The sequence below is a fragment of the Pseudophryne corroboree genome, chromosome 8 (assembly GCF_028390025.1).
Source record: "Pseudophryne corroboree isolate aPseCor3 chromosome 8, aPseCor3.hap2, whole genome shotgun sequence".
In the NCBI taxonomy this organism is placed as follows: domain Eukaryota; kingdom Metazoa; phylum Chordata; class Amphibia; order Anura; family Myobatrachidae; genus Pseudophryne; species Pseudophryne corroboree.
Genome location: NC_086451.1, coordinates 87,939,083 through 87,958,065, shown reverse-complemented (window position 1 = coordinate 87,958,065; position 18,983 = coordinate 87,939,083). Strand labels below are relative to the sequence as shown.

General features: G+C 49.4%; 1 protein-coding gene across 1 annotated transcript; it reads right to left on the bottom strand.

Moving 5' to 3' along the window:
• Nucleotides 1-180: 180 nt before the first annotated feature.
• LOC134949771 (anoctamin-5-like) lies at nt 181-18,761 on the bottom strand. Its single transcript, XM_063938508.1, has 4 exons — nt 18,546-18,761; nt 11,461-11,539; nt 10,699-11,302; nt 181-1,891 (listed from the first exon to the last, which is right to left on the bottom strand). Exons 1-4 carry the CDS (start codon nt 18,759-18,761, stop codon nt 181-183), a joined length of 2,610 nt encoding a protein of 869 aa, XP_063794578.1.
• Between the last annotated feature and the right edge of the window lie 222 nt (nt 18,762-18,983).

Genomic DNA, 18,983 nt, shown 5'->3' with positions numbered 1-18,983 from the left:
ACTTTGTGTAATACTGCGTACGAAAGAGCAAAAATACGTTGGGGGCAGATGTTCGCAAATTTACTACACTAACGCAACTTTGCAAATATGTTGTGCGAACGAAAAACTGAGCGATCAACTCGGAATGAGGGCCTATATCAGCTCGCAAAGGGGGAGGTATGCAATCAGAAGTTCAGCTAATTAACAGAGGTTATTTTGCATTGAAGAAGGGTCACAGACATGTGCAGACAAACTTCCTTGGGGTGTGAAAAGTGTAGCCAGAGAGAGATGAGAGACACAGATATACAAGCATGAAGATGGTGTTTTTACCTCCATAATTATTATAAATGCCATTTTTGCAGCCAGTATATGCCAGAACTGCATGGTGTGTAAGTATCTCTTCTTGTGGTCAGGAGGATAACGATAGTCTCTGTACCTGCAAAATGTAACATTCATTATATTCTCCAGCGGCATGCTGATGTTATTGAAATCATTGATATCAAAAACGGACAGACTGCTGCTGATATAACCCGAATCGCCGCTTTCCGAGTAGGCGTAATAGTACACCAGGCGGGGGATCATGTCGGAAGTAAAGGCGACAATAAAAGCATTCGTCACCACGGACAGAATGGCCACTGCGTTCAGGATCTCCTGCCACACCCCGATGCTGTGGGCTTTGGCCGCAAACGGGCACCTGAACTGCGTGGTCAGTTTCCAGGAGTCAACGCGGATTTCCAGGATGATGTTGAGCAGAGCGAGAAGCGGCGCCAGTGGGAAAGACGCCACGAACAACATGATGAACCCAAACTGAATTACCATTTCAAGGTATTCATAGAAGAGGCCCAGAGGACCAAACACCTGCAGCTCGTAGTCCTGCTCCCAGCGGCTGTATAAATTCTCTGGGCTGTGAGTGGTTTTCCGTCTCCTCCACCAGTTCATCATCCACGGAACAAGGGCCTCTTGAATATTCCCCCAGATCTGCTTTCCAGCCATGACGATAGTGAGCTGAGTGGTGAGTTCTATCAGACAGCCGGCCGGATCGCACTCCTCATTGCGCCAGCGGCTGAACATATAGGTGTATTCTCCGGAGAAACCCACAAACTTGCCCTTGAAGAACGCCACGTAGAAACAAGACGAATAGTAATTGACGAACTGGAAGAGGAACATTTTCATGGTGAGGCGGTTCTCGTACTCCAGGTGTGTCCTCTGGATTTCCATGTCGGTAATCCAGATCCCCACGCGTTCATACAGGAAGTTCAGGATCATGATCATGATAAAGTTCAGACAAGACGCGGTCACTGAGGTGGCCAGCTGCGGGGTCAGCAATCCGCTGATGGGTTCCAGCGTGTCGTTGTTCTCCATGACACTGGCGAACGCAGCATAGACGGCCAGCCGATACACTATAACCGCGATCGTGCTGGCTTTGATCAGGGTGATCCAGAAGAGCACCATGGTTCCAGAGAAGCAGAACCGTGCTACCTTGCTAGTTACGGGCAGGTAAGGCTCCAGCTCCTGAGTGACTGGATTTTTTTTCTTCTGAGTACATTTGGCTTCATATTCCGGTCTTAGCTGAAGTTGCTGCTGTTCTTCTTCAAAATCCACCAAGTCCCATTCGTACTCCAGCCTGGCCTGTCTCCGCTTCCAAAACTCCAGGAACAAAGTTACCCATATTTCCATGAATATTGCAAAGAAAAGCGTTGCCACATTATCAAACAAATGAGAATACTGCGAGGGTTCACAGGTGGAGTTTAGCCTCCAGAACTCACATCTCTGATCGCATAAAGGACACATGATAATCTGACCGCCAATGTCCTTATCACAGATTTCTTTACTACTGTTGCTGTCATCCATGGTTACCAAGCCATAAAGGAAGCATAAAAATCCCACAACCGCAGCATAAAATAAGAATTTACTTACCGATAATTCTATTTCTCATAGTCCGTAGTGGATGCTGGGGACTCCGAAAGGACCATGGGGAATAGCGGCTCCGCAGGAGACTGGGCACAAAGTAAAAGCTTTAGGACTAGCTGGTGTGCACTGGCTCCTCCCCCTATGACCCTCCTCCAAGCCTCAGTTAGGATACTGTGCCCGGACGAGCGTACACAATAAGGAAGGATTTTGAATCCCGGGTAAGACTCATACCAGCCACACCAATCACACCGTACAACTTGTGATCGGAACCCAGTTAACAGCATGATAACAGAAGGAGCCTCTGAAAAGATGGCTCACAACAACAATAACCCGATTTTTGTAACAATAACTATGTACAAGTAATGCAGACAATCCGCACTTGGGATGGGCGCCCAGCATCCACTACGGACAATGAGAAATAGAATTATCGGTAAGTAAATTCTTATTTTCTCTAACGTCCTAGTGGATGCTGGGGACTCCGAAAGGACCATGGGGATTATACCAAAGCTCCCAAACGGGCGGGAGAGTGCGGATGACTCTGCAGCACCGAATGAGAGAACTCCAGGTCCTCCTCAGCCAGGGTATCAAATTTGTAGAATTTAGCAAACGTGTTTGCCCCTGACCAAGTAGCTGCTCGGCAAAGTTGTAAAGCCGAGACCCCTCGGGCAGCCGCCCAAGATGAGCCCACTTTCCGTGTGGAATGGGCTTTTACAGATTTTGGCTGTGGAAGGCCTGCCACAGAATGTGCAAGCTGAATTGTACTACAAATCCAACGAGCAATCGTCTGCTTAGAAGCAGGAGCACCCAGCTTGTTGGGTGCATACAGGATAAACAGCGAGTCAGATTTTCTGACTCCAGCCGTCCTGGAAACATATATTTTCAGGGCCCTGACTACGTCCAGCAACTTGGAATCCTCCAAGTCCCTAGTAGCCGCAGGCACCACAATAGGTTGGTTTAAGTGAAATGCTGAAACCACCTTAGGGAGAAATTGAGGACGAGTCCTCAATTCTGCCCTGTCCGTATGAAAAATTAGGTAAGGGCTTTTATAGGATAAAGCCGCCAATTCTGATACACGCCTGGCTGAAGCCAGGGCTAACAGCATTACCACTTTCCATGTGAGATATTTCAAGTCCACAGTGGTGAGTGGTTCAAACTAGTGATGAGCGCCTGAAATTTTTCGGGTTTTGTGTTTTGGTTTTGGGTTCGGTTCCGCGGCCGTGTTTTGGGTTCGACCGCGTTTTGGCAAAACCTCACCGAATTTTTTTTGTCGGATTCGGGTGTGTTTTGGATTCGGGTGTTTTTTTCAAAAAACCCTAAAAAACAGCTTAAATCATAGAATTTGGGGGTCATTTTGATCCCATATTATTATTAACCTCAAAAACCATAATTTCCACTCATTTTCAGTCTATTCTGAATACCTCACACCTCACAATATTATTTTTAGTCCTAAAATTTGCACCGAGGTCGCTGGATGACTAAGCTAAGCGACCCTAGTGGCCGACACAAACACCTGGCCCATCTAGGAGTGGCACTGCAGTGTCACGCAGGATGGCCCTTCCAAAAAACCCTCCCCAAACAGCACATGACGCAAAGAAAAAAAGAGGCGCAATGAGGTAGCTGTGTGAGTAAGATTAGCGACCCTAGTGGCTGACACAAACACCGGGACCATTTAGGAGTGGCACTGCAGTGTCACGCAGGATGTCCCTTCCAAAAAACACTCCCCAAACAGCACATGACGCAAAGAAAAAAATTATGGACGGACTGCCGAGTGCCGACACAGAGGTAGCTACAGCCGTGAACTACCGTACTGTACTGTGTCTGCTGCTAATATAGACTGGTTGATAAAGAGATGTAGTAGTATGTATGTATAAAGAAGAAAGAAAAAAAAAACACGGGTAGGTGGTATACAATTATGGACGGACTGCCGAGTGCCGACACAGAGGTAGCTACAGCCGTGGACTACCGTACTGTACTGTGCCTGCTGCTAATATAGACTGGTTGATAAAGAGATGTAGTAGTATGTATGTATAAAGAAGAAAGAAAAAAAAACCACGGGTAGGTGGTATACAATTATGGACGGACTGCCGAGTGCCGACACAGAGGTAGCTACAGCCGTGAACTACCGTACTGTACTGTGTCTGCTGCTAATATAGACTGGTTGATAAAGAGATGTAGTAGTATGTATGTAGAAAGAAGAAAGAAAAAAAAACCACGGGTAGGTGGTATACAATTATGGACGGACTGCCGAGTGCCGACACAGAGGTAGCTACAGCCGTGGACTACCGTACTGTACTGTGTCTGCTGCTAATATAGACTGGTTGATAAAGAGATGTAGTAGTATGTATGTATAAAGAAGAAAGAAAAAAAAACCACGGGTAGGTGGTATACAATTATGGACGGACTGCCGAGTGCCGACACAGAGGTAGCTACAGCCGTGGACTACCGTACTGTACTGTGTCTGCTGCTAATATAGACTGGTTGATAAAGAGATGTAGTAGTATGTATGTATAAAGAAGAAAGAAAAAAAAACCTCGGGTAGGTGGTATAAAATTATGGACGGACTGCCGAGTGCCGACACAGAGGTAGCTACAGCCGTGAACTACCGTACTGTACTGTGTCTGCTGCTAATATAGACTGGTTGATAAAGAGATGTAGTAGTATGTATGTATAAAGAAGAAAGAAAAAAAAACCACGGGTAGGTGGTATACAATTATGGACGGACTGCCGAGTGCCGACACAGAGGTAGCTACAGCCGTGGACTACCGTACTGTACTGTGTCTGCTGCTAATATAGACTGGTTGATAAAGAGATGTAGTAGTATGTATGTATAAAGAAGAAAGAAAAAAAAACCACGGGTAGGTGGTATACAATTATTGACGGACTGCCGAGTGCCGACACAGAGGTAGCTACAGCCGTGAACTACCGTACTGTACTGTGTCTGCTGCTAATATAGACTGGTTGATAAAGAGATGTAGTAGTATGTATGTATAAAGAAGAAAGAAAAAAAAACCTCGGGTAGGTGGTATACAATTATGGACGGACTGCCGAGTGCCGACACAGAGGTAGCTACAGCCGTGAACTACCGTACTGTACTGTGTCTGCTGCTAATATAGACTGGTTGATAAAGAGATGTAGTAGTATGTATGTATAAAGAAGAAAGAAAAAAAAACCACGGGTAGGTGGTATACAATTATGGACGGACTGCCGAGTGCCGACACAGAGGTAGCTACAGCCGTGGACTACCGTACTGTACTGTGTCTGCTGCTAATATAGACTGGTTGATAAAGAGATGTAGTAGTATGTATGTATAAAGAAGAAAGAAAAAAAAACCACGGGTAGGTGGTATACAATTATGGATGGACTGCCGAGTGCCGACACAGAGGTAGCTACAGCCGTGAACTACCGTACTGTGTCTGCTGCGACTGGATGATAAATAATGATATAAAAAATATATATATATCACTACTGCAGCCGGACAGGTATATATTATATAATGACGGACCTGCTGGACACTGTCTGTCAGCAGAATGAGTTTTTTATAGAATAAAAAAAAAAACCACCACACAAGTGAAGTCACACGACGAGTGTTTAACTTTTTCAGGCAATCACAATATAGTATACTACTAACTATACTGGTGGTCAGTGTGGTCAGGTCACTGGTCAGTCACACTGGCAGTGGCACTCCTGCAGCAAAAGTGTGCACTGTTTAATTTTAATATAATATGTACTCCTGGCTCCTGCTATAACCTATAACTGGCACTGCAGTGCTCCCCAGTCTCCCCCACAATTATAAGCTGTGTGAGCTGAGCACAGTCAGATATATATACATAGATGATGCAGCACACTGGGCTGAGCAGTGCACACAGATATGGTATGTGACTGAGTCACTGTGTGTATCGTTTTTTTCAGGCAGAGAACGGATATATTAAATAAAACTGCACTGTCTGGTGGTCACTGTGGTCAGTCACTAGTAAACTCTGCACTCTCTACAGTTCTACAGTACTCCTAAGCTCCAGTAAATCAGGTCAATCTCTCTCTCTCTCTCTCTTCTAATCTAAATGGAGAGGACGCCAGCCACGTCCTCTCCCTATCAATCTCAATGCACGTGTGAAAATGGCGGCGACGCGCGGCTCCTTATATAGAATCCGAGTCTCGCGAGAATCCGACAGCGTCATGATGACGTTCGGGCGCGCTCGGGTTAACCGAGCAAGGCGGGAGGATCCGAGTCTGCTCGGACCCGTGAAAAAAACCATGAAGTTCGGGCGGGTTCGGATTCAGAGAAACCGAACCCGCTCATCTCTAGTTCAAACCAATGCGATTTTAGGAATCCCAACACTACATTGAGATCCCAAGGTGCCACTGGAGGCACAAAAGGAGGCTGTATATGCAGTACTCCCTTGACAAACGTCTGAACTTCAGGAACAGAAGCTAGTTCTTTTTGGAAGAATATCGACAGGGCCGAAATTTGAACCTTAATGGACCCTAATTTGAGGCCCATAGACAGTCCTGTTTGCAGGAAATGCAGGAATCGACCCAGTTGAAATTTTTCCGTAGGGGCCTTCCTGGCCTCGCACCACGCAACATATTTACGCCAAATACGGTGATAATGTTGTACGGTTACATCCTTCCTGGCTTTGATCAGGGTAGGGATGACTTCCTCCGGAATGCCTTTTTCCTTCAGGATCCGGCGTTCAACCGCCATGCCGTCAAACGCAGCCGCGGTAAGTCTTGGAACAGACATGGTCCCTGCTGAAGCAGGTCCTGTCTTAGAGGTAGAGGCCACGGGTCTTCCGTGAGCATCTCTTGAATTTCCGGGTACCAAGTCCTTCTTGGCCAATCCGGAGCCACGAGTATAGTCTTTACTCCTCTCCTTCTTATGATTCTCAGTACTTTTGGTATGAGAGGGAGAGGAGGGAACACATACACTGACCGGTACACCCACGGTGTTACCAGAGCGTCCACAGCTATTGCCTGAGGGTCCCTTGACCTGGAGCAATATCTGTCCAGTGTTTTGTTGAGGCGAGACGCCATCATGTCCACCTTTGGTTTTTCCCAACGGTTTACAATCATGTGGAAGACTTCTGGGTGAAGTCCCCACTCCCCCGGGTGAAGATCGTGTCTGCTGAGGAAGTCTGCTTCCCAGTTGTCCACTCCTGGAATGAACACTGCTGACAGTGCTATCACATGATTTTCCGCCCAGCGAAGAATCCTTGCCACTTCCGTCATTGCCCTCCTGCTTCTTGTGCCGTCCTGTCTGTTTACGTGGGCGACTGCCGTGATGTTGTCCGACTGGATCAATACTGGCTGACCCTGAAGCAGAGGCCTTGCCTGACTTAGGGCATTGTAAATGGCCCTTAGTTCCAGGATATTTATGTGAAGTGACGTTTCCATGCTTGACCACAAGCCCTGGAAATTTTTTTCCTTGTGTGACTGCTCCCCAGCCTCTCAGGCTGGCATCCGTGGTCACCAGGACCCAATCCTGAATGCCGAATCTGCGGCCCTCTAGGAGATGAGCCCTCTGTAACCACCACAGGAGAGACACCCTTGTCCTTGGAGACAGGGTTATCCGCTGATGCATTTGAAGATGCGATCCGGACCATTTGTCTAGCAGATCCAACTGAAAAGTTCTTGCGTGGAATCTGCCGAATGGAATCGCTTCGTAAGAAGCCACCATCTTTCCCAGGACCCTTGTGCACTGATGCACTGACACCTGGCCTGGTCTTAGGAGTTTCCTGACTAGGTCGGATAACTCCCTGGCTTTCTCTTCCGGGAGAAACACCTTTTTCTGTACTGTGTCCAGAATCATCCCTAGGAACAGCAGACGTGTCGTCGGAATCAGCTGCGATTTTGGAATATTTAGAATCCATCCGTACTGTCATAGAACTATTTGAGATAGTGCTACACCGACCTCTAACTGTTCTCTGGACCTTGCCCTTATCAGGAGATCGTCCAAGTAAGGGATAATTAAGACGCCTTTTCTTCGAAGAAGAATCATCATTTCGGCCATTACCTTGGTAAAGACCCGGGGTGCCGTGGACAATCCAAACGGCAGCGTCTGAAACTGATAGTGACAGTTCTGTACCACAAACCTGAGGTACCCTTGGTGAGAAGGGCAAATTGGGACATGGAGGTAAGCATCCTTGATGTCCAGAGACACCATGTAGTCCCCTTCTTCCAGGTTCGCTATCACTGCTCTGAGTGACTCCATCTTGAACTTGAACCTTTTTATGTAAGTGTTCAAGGCTTTCAGATTTAAAATGGGTCTCACCGAGCCGTCCGGCTTCGGTACCACAAACAGCGTGGAGTAATACCCCTTTCCCTGTTGTAGGAGGGGTACCTTGATTATCACTTGCTGGGAATACAGCTTGTGAATGGCTTCCAATACCGCCTCCCTGTCGGGGGTAGACGTTGGTAAAGCAGACTTCAGGAACCGGCGAGGGGGAGACGTCTCGAATTCCAATTTGTACCCCTGAGATACTACCTGCAGGATCCAGGGGTCCACTTGCGAGTGAGCCCACTGCGCGCTGAAAATCTTGAGACTTGCCCCCACCGTGCCTGAGTCCGCTTGTAAGGTCCCAGCGTCATGCTGAGGACTTGGCAGAAGCGGGGGAGGGCTTCTGTTCGTGGGAAGAAGCTGTCTGTTGCAGTCTTTTTCCCCTTCCTCTGCCCCGGGGCAGATATGAGTGGCCTTTTGCCCCTTATGGGGACGAAAGGACTGAGCCTGAAAAGACGGTATCTTTTTCTGCTGCGAGGTGACTTGGGGTAAAAAGGTGGATTTCCCAGCCGTTGCCGTGGCCACCAGGTCCGATAGACCGCCTCCAAATAACTCCTCCCCTTTATACGGCAATACTTCCATATGCCGTTTGGAATCCGCATCCCCTGACCACTGTCGCGTCCATAATCCTCTTCTGGCAGAAATGGACATCACACTTACTCTTGATGCCAGAGTGCAAATGTCTCTCTGTGCATCTCGCATATATAGGAATGCATCCTTTAAATGCTCTATAGTCAATAATATATTGTCCCTGTCCAGGGTATCAATATTTTCAGTCAGGGAATCCGACCAAGCCACCCCAGCACTGCACATCCAGGCTGAGGCGATTGCTGGTCGTAGTATAATACCAGTATGTGTGTATATACTCTTAAGGATATTTTCCAGCTTTCTATCAGCTGGTTCCTTTAGGGCGGCCGTATCAGGAGACGGTAACGCCACTTGTTTTGATAAGCGTGTGAGCGCCTTATCCACTCTAGGGGGTGTTTCCCAACGCGCCCTAACCTCTGGCGGGAAAGGGTATAATGCCAATAATTTTTTAGAAATTAGCAGTTTCTTATCGGGGGAAACCCACGCTTCATCACACACCTCATTCAATTCATCTGATTCGGGAAAAACTACGGGTAGTTTTTTCACACCCCACATAGATAATACCCTTTTTTGTGGTACTTGCAGTATCAGAGATGTGCAAAACCTCCTTCATTGCCGTGATCATGTAACGTGTGGGCCCTACTGGAAAATACGTCTGTTTCTTCACAGTCGACACTGGAGTCAGTGTCTGTGTCTGGGTCCGTGTCGACCCACTGAGGTAACGGGCGTTTTATAGCCCCTGACGGTGTTTGAGACGCCTGGACAGGCACTAACAGCTGCCGGCTGTCTCATGTCGTCAACAGTTTTCTGTAACGTGCCGACACTGTCACGTAATTCCTTAATTACGGCCATCCATTCAGGTGTCGACTCCCTAGGGGGTGACATCACCATTATAGGCAATTGCTCCGCCTCCACATCATTTTCCTCCTCATACATGTCGACACACACGTACGGACACCCAGCACACACACAGGGAATGCTCTGATAGAGGACAGGACCCCACTTAGCCCCTTGGGGAGACAGAGGGAGAGTTTGCCAGCACACACCAGAGCGCTATATATGTATAGGGACAACCTTACAATAAGTGTCTATCCCTTATAGCTGCTTATATCTGTTATTTTGCCAAATAAGTGCCCCCCTCTCTTTTTTACCCTGTTTCTGTAGTGCAGGACGCAGGGGAGATTCTGGAAGCCTTCCTACCAGCGGAGCTGTGTGGGAAAAATGGCGCTGTGTGCTGAGGAGATAGGCCCCGCCCCCTTCACGGCGGGCTCTTCTCCCGCTTTTTTCTGGAAAACTGGCAGGGGTTAAATACATCCATATAGCCCAGGAGCTATATGTGATGTATTTTTAGCCATTTCAGGTATTTTCATTGCGTCCCAGGGCGCCCCCCCCAGCGCCCTGCACCCTCAGTGACCGAAGTGTGAAGTGTGCTGAGAGCAATGGCGCACAGCTGCAGTGCTGTGCGCTACCTTATGAAGACAGGAAAGTCTTCTGCCGCCGATTTATGGACCTCTTCTTGCTTCAGCATCTGTAAGGGGGCCGGCGGCGCGGCTCCGGGACCCATCCATGGCTGGGCCTGTGATCGTCCCTCTGGAGCTAATGTCCAGTAGCCAAGAAGCCCAATCCACTCTGCAGGCAGGTGAGTTCGCTTCTTCTCCCCTTAGTCCCTCGATGCAGTGAGCCTGTTGCCAGCAGGTCTCACTGAAAATAAAAAAAACCTATTTAAACTTTTACTCTAAGCAGCTCAGGAGAGCCACCTAGATTGCACCCTTCTCGTTCGGGCACAAAATCTTAACTGAGGCTTGGAGGAGGGTCATAGGGGGAGGAGCCAGTGCACACCAGCTAGTCCTAAAGCTTTTACTTTGTGCCCAGTCTCCTGCGGAGCCGCTATTCCCCATGGTCCTTTCGGAGTCCCCAGCATCCACTAGGACGTTAGAGAAAATAACATTTCCGTGTAGAAACCCAGCCAGGCAAAATAGATTCCGATCTTCTCTCCGTAATATTTCCTAATGAGGTCCAGAGGCTGCTCTTTGTAAAACTTGCCAAACCTAGCCCAATGACTGTACAGGGTGTAGCGCTCATTGTCGCACTTCTCCTCCGGAGACTTCTTCCAGTACTGACAATCATGGAGTGGAAAGGTGGCGTTGTAAGTCCCGTTGCTCAGTAGCTTCTTCAGTCCAAACTTTCTCTTATCTTCTGATGTTCCATACGGGCAGCGGGAGAGGATGTAATACACTATCCTGTTCCTGGTGGCCGGGGAGAAGAACGTGTTCTCATCATGGATGAGGAACAGCTCCTGTCGCTGCTTGCTGAATGGGGCGGTGAAATAGTCCGGCTCCGGGTTCATGACTTTGTCCGGCAGTCTGCAGAGCTTCAACACGTAATTCAAAGGGTTGCCAGCTTTGTCGTCCAGGTCATTCTCCTTAATGGGCACCTTAATGTTCAGCACCTCCGCGTAGGTGGAGAGGACCTCCCAGGGTGCGTGGATTTTAACAAAATAGATTTTTCCATTTTCAGATTCCTTCTTGTCTTCAGTCTCTAGCTCCAGCCCTAGGCAATACTAGGCAAATGATGCCCCAAACTCACCCAGTTGCTGCCAGCAGATGTAACTTACCCCCCTCACACACACAGATGCCATCCCTGTCCCCACTGATCCCTATTACTAACACATAGCACATATATGTCTGACTTTCATCACTGTTAGTTACCTGTGTCTATAGGAACATAAGGGTCTTCTGTCCCCTGGACACCGGCATAGTCAGCGGACCCAGCCTGGAGGGACGACAGCTAGGGGAAAATAAGAATTTACTTACCGATAATTCTATTTCTCATAGTCCGTAGTGGATGCTGGGGACTCCGTCAGGACCATGGGGAATAGCGGCTCCGCAGGAGACAGGGCACAAAAAGTAAGCTTTTAGGATCACATGGTGTGTACTGGCTCCTCCCCCCATGACCCTCCTCCAAGCCTCAGTTAGGTACTGTGCCCGGACGAGCGTACACAATAAGGAAGGATCTTGAATCCCGGGTAAGACTCATACCAGCCACACCAATCACACCGTACAACTTGTGATTTGAACCCAGTTAACAGTATGATAACAACGAAGAAGCCTCTGAAAAGATGGCTCACAACAATAATAACCCGATTTTTGTAACAATAACTATGTACAAGTATTGCAGACAATCCGCACTTGGGATGGGCGCCCAGCATCCACTACGGACTATGAGAAATAGAATTATCGGTAAGTAAATTCTTATTTTCTCTAACGTCCTAGTGGATGCTGGGGACTCCGTCAGGACCATGGGGATTATACCAAAGCTCCCAAACGGGCGGGAGAGTGCGGATGACTCTGCAGCACCGAATGAGAGAACTCCAGGTCCTCCTTAGCCAGAGTATCAAATTTGTAAAATTTTACAAACGTGTTCTCCCCTGACCACGTAGCTGCTCGGCAAAGTTGTAATGCCGAGACCCCTCGGGCAGCCGCCCAAGATGAGCCCACCTTCCTTGTGGAGTGGGCATTTACAGATTTAGGCTGTGGAAGGCCTGCCACAGAATGTGCAAGTTGAATTGTGCTACAGATCCAACGAGCAATCGTCTGCTTAGACGCAGGAGCACCCATCTTGTTGGGTGCATACAGGATAAACAGCGAGTCAGATTTTCTGACTCCAGCCGTCCTTGAAATATATATTTTCAATGCTCTGACAACGTCCAGCAACTTGGAGTCCTCCAAGTCGCTAGTAGCCGCAGGCCCCACAATAGGCTGGTTCAAGTGAAAAGCCGAAACCACCTTAGGCAGAAACTGAGGACGCGTCCGCAGTTCTGCCCTGTCCGAATGGAAAATCAGATATGGGCTTTTGTATGATAAAGCCGCCAACTCTGATACTCTCCTGGCTGAAGCCAGGGCCAGTAGCATGGTTACTTTCCATGTAAGATACTTCAAATCTACCGATTTGAGCGGCTCAAACCAATGGGATTTGAGAAAATCCAAAACTACGTTGAGATCCCACGGTGCCACTGGAGGCACAATCGGGGGCTGTATATGTAGTACACCTTTGACAAAGGTTTGTACTTCAGGCACTGAAGCCAATTCTTTCTGGAAGAAAATCGATAAGGCCTAAATTTGAACCTTAATAGACCCCAATTTGAGGCCCATAGACAATCCTGCCTGCAGGAAATGTAGGAATCGACCCAATTGAAATTCCTCCGTTGGGGCCTTCTTGGCCTCACACCACGCAACATATTTTCTCCAAATGCGGTGATAATGTTGTGCGGTCACTTCCTTCCTGGCTTTAATCAAGGTAGGAATAACTTCCTCTGGAATGCCCTTTTCTTTTAGAATCCGGCGTTCAACCGCCATGCCGTCAAACGCAGTCGCGGTAAGTCTTGGAACATACAAGGTCCCTGCTGAAGCAGATCCCTTCTTAACGGTAGAGGCCACGGCTCTTCCGTGAGCATCTCTTGAAGTTCCGGGTACCAAGTCCTTCTTGGCCAATCCGGAGCCACGAGTATTGTTCTTACTCCCCGTAGCCGTATAATTCTCAGTACCTTTGGTATGAGAGGCAGAGGAGGAAACACATACACGGACTGGTACACCCACGGTGTTACCAGAGCGTCCACAGCTATTGCCTGAGGGTCTCTTGACCTGGCGCAATATCTGTCCAGTTTCTTGTTGAGGCGGGACGCCATCATGTCCACCTTTGGTTTTTCCCAACGGTTCACAATCATGTGGAAGACTTCTGGATGAAGTCCCCACTCTCCCGGGTGGAGGTCGTGTCTGCTGAGGAAGTCTGCTTCCCAGTTGTCCACTCCCGGAATGAACACTGCTGACAGTGCTATGACATGATTTTCCGCCCAGCGAAGAATCCTTGCAGCTTCTGTCATTGCTCTTCTGCTTCTCGTGCCGCCCTGTCTGTTTACGTGGGCGACTGCCGTGATGTTGTCCGACTGGATCAACACCGGCTGACCCTGAAGCAGCGGTTTTGCCAGGCTTAGAGCTTTGTAAATCGCTCTTAGCTCCAGTATATTTATGTGAAGAGACGTCTCCAGGTTTGACCACACGCCCTGGAAGTTTCTTCCCTGTGTGACTGCTCCCCAGCCTCGTAGGCTGGCATCCGTAGTCACCAGGACCCAGTCCTGTATGCCGAATCTGCGGCCCTCTAACAGATGGGCACTCTGCAACCACCACAGAAGAGACACCCTTGTTCTTGGTGACAGTGTTATCCGCTGATGCATGTGCAGATGCGATCCGGACCATTTGTCCAGCAGATCCCACTGAAATATTCGTGCGTGGAATCTGCCAAATGGAATTGCTTCGTAAGAAGCCACCATCTTTCCCAGGACTCTTGTGCATTGATGTACTGACACATTTCCTGGTTTTAGGAGGTTCCTGACAAGTTCGGATAACTCCCTTGCTTTCTCCTCCGGGAGAAACACCTTTTTCTGAACAGTGTCCAGAATCATTCCCAGGAACAGCAGACGTGTCGTCGGGGTCAATTGAGATTTTGGAAGATTCAGAATCCACCCGTGTTGTTGAAGTACTACTTGGGTTAGTGCTACTCCGACTTCCAGCTGTTCTCTGGACCTTGCCCTTATCAGGAGATCGTCCAAGTAAGGGATAATTAATACGCCTTTTCTTCGTAGAAGAACCATCATTTCGGCCATTACCTTGGTAAAGACCCGAGGTGCCGTGGACAAACCAAACGGCAGCGTTTGAAACTGATAATGACAGTTTTGTATCACGAACCTGAGATACCCTTGGTGTGAAGGGTAAATTGGGACATGCAGATAAGCATCTTTTATGTCCAGGGACACCATGAAGTCCCCTTCTTCCAGATTCGCTATCACTGCTCTGAGTGACTCCATCTTGAACTTGAATTTCTGTATGTACAGGTTCAAGGATTTCAGATTTAGAATAGGTCTTACCGAACCGTCCGGCTTCGGTACCACAAATAGTGTGGAATAATACCCCTTTCCCTGTTGTAGGAGGGGTACCTTGACTATCACCTGCTGAGAATACAGCTTGTGAATGGCTTCCAATACCGTCGCCCTTTCTAAGGGAGACGTTGGTAAAGCAGACTTTAGGAACCGGCGAGGGGGAGACTTTTCGAATTCCAACTTGTAACCCTGAGATACTACCTGCAGGATCCAAGGGTCCACCTGTGAGCGCGCCCACTGTGTGCTGAAAATCTTTAGTCGACCCCCCACCGCCCCTGAGTCCGCTTGCACAGCCCCAGCGTCATGCTGAGGGCTTTGTAGAAGCCGGGGAGGGCTTCTGTTCGTGGGAAGTAGTTGCTTGCTGCAACCTCTTACCCCTTCCTTTGCCTCTGGGCAAATATGACTGTCCTTTTGCCCGCTTGTTCTTATAGGAACGAAAGGACTGCGGCTGAAAAGACGGTGTCTTTTTCTGTTGGGAGGTGACCTGAGGTAAAAAAGTGGATTTTCCGGCTGTTGCCGTGGCCACCAGATCCGATAGACCGACCCCAAATAATTCCTCTCCTTTATACGGCAATACTTCCATATGCCGTTTGGAATCCGCATCACCTGACCACTGTCGCGTCCATAAACTTCTTCTGGCAGATATGGACATCGCACTTACTCTCGATGCCAGAGTGCAAATATCCCTCTGAGCATCTCGCATATAAAGAAAAGCATCCTTTAATTGCTCTATAGTCAATAAAATACTGTCCCTATCCAGGGTATCAATATTTTCAGTCAGGGAATCCGACCACACCACCCCAGCACTGCACATCCAGGCTGAGGCTATTGCTGGTCGCAGTATAACACCAGTATGTGTGTATATACTCTTCAGGGTAGTTTTCATCCTTCTACCAGCTGGATCCTTGAGGGCGGCCGTATCAGGAGACGGTAACGCCACTTGTTTTGATAAGCGTGTGAGCGCCTTATCCACCCTAGGGGGTGTTTCCCAGCGCGCCCTAACCTCTGGTGGGAAAGGGTATAATGCCAATAACTTCTTTGAAATTAGCAGTTTTCTATCGGGGTTAACCCACGCTTCATCACACACGTCATTCAATTCCTCTGATTCTGGAAAAGCTACAGGTAGTTTTTTCACACCCCACATAATACCCCCCTTTGAGGTACCTGCAGTATCAGAGATATGCAAAGCCTCCTTCATTGCCGTGATCATATAACGTGTGGCCCTATTGGAAAATACGTTTGTTTCTTCACCGTCGACACTAGATTCATCTGTGTCGGTACCTGTGTCGACTGACTGAGGTAAGGGACGTTTTACAGCCCCTGACGGTGCCTGAGACGCCTGGACAGGTACTAACTGGTTTTCCGGCCGTCTCATGTCGTCAACTGACTTTTGCAGCGTGCTAACATTATCACGTAATTCCATAATTAAAGCCATCCATTCCGGTGTCGACTCCCTAGGGGGTGACATCACCATTACCGGCAATTGCTCCGCCTCCACACCAACATCGTCCTCATACATGTCGACACACACGTACCGACACACAGCAGACACACAGGGAATGCTCTTATCGAAGACAGGACCCCACTAGCCCTTTGGGGAGACAGAGGGAGAGTTTGCCAGCACACACCAAAGCGCTATAAAAATGTATATAAACAACCCTAAAAGGTGTTGTTTCTGTTATATGCGCTTAATATATAAAAATATCGCCAAAATATGCCCCCCTTCTCTGTTTTACCCTGTTTCTGTAGTGCAGTGCAGGGGAGAGTCCTGGGAGCCTTCCTCACAGCGGAGCTGAGCAGGAAAATGGCGCTGTGTGCTGAGGAGAATAGGCCCCGCCCCCTAAAACGGCGGGCTCTTCTCCCGGAGTTTGCGATATATGGCAGGGGTTAAATACATCCATATAGCCTCAAGGGCTATATGTGATGTATTTTAGCCATAGAAAAAGGTATTATACATTGCTGCCCAGGGCGCCCCCCCCAGCGCCCTGCACCCTCAGTGACCGCCGGTGTGAAGTGTGCCGACAACAATGGCGCACAGCTGCAGTGCTGTGCGCTACCTTATGAAGACTGAAAGTCTTCTGCCGCCTGTTTCCGGACCTCTGGACCTCTTCAACTTCGGCATCTGCAAGGGGGGTCGGCGGCACGGCTCCGGGACCGGACTCCATGGCTGGGCCTGTGTTCGATCCCTCTGGAGCTAATGGTGTCCAGTAGCCTAAGAAGCAAATCCATCCTGCACGCAGGTGAGTTCACTTCTCTCCCCTAAGTCCCTCGTAGCAGTGAGCCTGTTGCCAGCAGGACTCACTGAAAATAAGAAACCTAAAAAACTTTTTCTAAGCAGCTCTTTATGAGAGCCACCTAGATTGCACCCTGCTCGGACGGGCACAAAAACCTAACTGAGGCTTGGAGGAGGGTCATGGGGGGAGGAGCCAGTACACACCATGTGATCCTAAAAGCTTACTTTTTGTGCCCTGTCTCCTGCGGAGCCGCTATTCCCCATGGTCCTGACGGAGTCCCCAGCATCCACTAGGACGTTAGAGAAAAGAGACATTGTCACCGTGTGCCCACTCCTTCCACGACGGGGAAAGTTGGCACACCGGGGTGGCCGCGACGTTCACCGGTTAGGTGAATGTCATCACTGGCCCGCGGGCCTCAGCCACCCAAACGTCACCTACTCGGCACTTGCGCACCTAGGTGAAAGCGAGCCCGCTAGGCCTAGCCGGGTTTCGCCAACCGACGCTCAATGCGAACCAAGACAAACACACACAGAGTATACTCACACTGGAACTCTTGTCAGCTTGCCTGCCGTGAGTCGCTGTTCCTGGAAAGAGAATGACAGCAGCCTCCCTACAAACTAATAAATGGCAAACAACGGAACTGAGCCAATTTACTTTAAATTCTAAACAGTACAACCTGGTTAGCTACTTTATCTAACTCCAGCAAACAGTACAAGCAAATACAGGGTGACAGAATGACAATAGCACGAAATGTGAATTACCTCTCTAGTCCGGTCTGAAGAAGATTCAGCTGCTTCGCGCCTGGAGGATAAGTGCTGGTGCAACCCAATCCCCTATGGGGGGGTGCCGCACACTCTAGAGTCACGGAAATGACCGTGGGAGGCCGGACAGTCTCTCCACAGTTCCTCCAGACCCCAAAGTGGTGACGATGTGCCAACCCCGGACTAGAGCTCCCTACAGTAGAGATCACAACCCAATCCTATCCTTACCGTGGCCAAATGTCAATATTACCCCTCGGGCCTAATGCCCACCTCCCTAGGGCCGCAGGCCTAGCGCCTGCCCTTCAGGTGAGAGGTAGCCTTGGCCTAATGCCAAGGCTACTTGTACCAGTTGTGGCCTCCTTACTCCTAACTGTGCCACAGGCCTAGTGCCTGACTGCAGCCTCAGGCCTAGTGCCTGCCTGTCAAGTGGGGTGTAGACTTGGCCTAATACCAAGTCTACTTATGCTGGTTGTGGACGCCTTCCTCCTAACTGCCACAGGCCTAGCACCTGACTGTAGCCTCAGGCCTAGTGCCTGCCTGCCAAATGGAGGTGGGGTGTAGACTTGGCCTAATACCAAGTCTACTTATGCTGGTTGTGAACTCCCTCATTACTGCGTCACATGCCTAGTGCCTGCCTACTGGGGGGGGAATTAGTAATCCCGGCCTAATGCCAGGATTACTTAATTGTGCGGGGCCCCTCTTTTCCTACCTGCTGCTCGGATCTATTGCCCGTCTGTGGCCACAGGCCTACTGCCTGACACCCTGGTCGTCTACGGGGAGTCCACGCTTGGCACGAGGCTGCTTACCCTGGCCGTAGGGAGAGGCTGCAGTGGGGAGCTTCGTCAGCTCTTTTGCTACCCACACACTGCAGCACTCTCCGCCGGACCTCCGCGCTGGATCCCGGGCTCCACCTCCTCTTCTTTCCGCCGCCGCTTCTTCTCCTTCTCCGGCCACCTCTTCCTCTTCTTCCCGCCGCCGCTTCTACCGTCATTGCCAGGCCTTCTTCCGCCGTATTCTTCTCTTCTGGAGCTCTTCACCACTCCTTCTCCGGCGCCCAACTGACTGCTCCCGCTCCGCAGCATCTGTTATATGACGCTGGGAGGGGGCGGAGCTATGATGCGACGTGCCCTGATTGGCTTGTCGCGGCCCTTTCTTATTGGCTGACCGGGCGCGAGCCGCGATTGGCTCACGCCCGGTGCCAAATTCAAATGGCCGCGACGCGATTGGAGGGGCTTGAATCCCAGCGGATGCAAGCCCCTCCGTGACGGAAGCGCGCCGCGATGCCACTTCCCGCCGCTGCCTGC

Excerpts from the sequence above, each read along its gene's own strand:
- LOC134949771 (XM_063938508.1), bottom strand. The coding sequence starts at position 18,761 with ATGCTGCGGAGCGGGAGCAGTCAGTTGGGCGCCGGAGAAGGAGTGGTG. Across the intron at positions 11,303-11,460 it reads TTATGTTCCTATAGACACAG|GGCTGGAGCTAGAGACTGAA; the intron begins GTAACTAACAGT and ends AGTATTGCCTAG. Across the intron at positions 1,892-10,698 it reads CTGGGTTTCTACACGGAAAT|TAAATTCTTATTTTATGCTG; the intron begins GTTATTTTCTCT and ends ATTATCGGTAAG.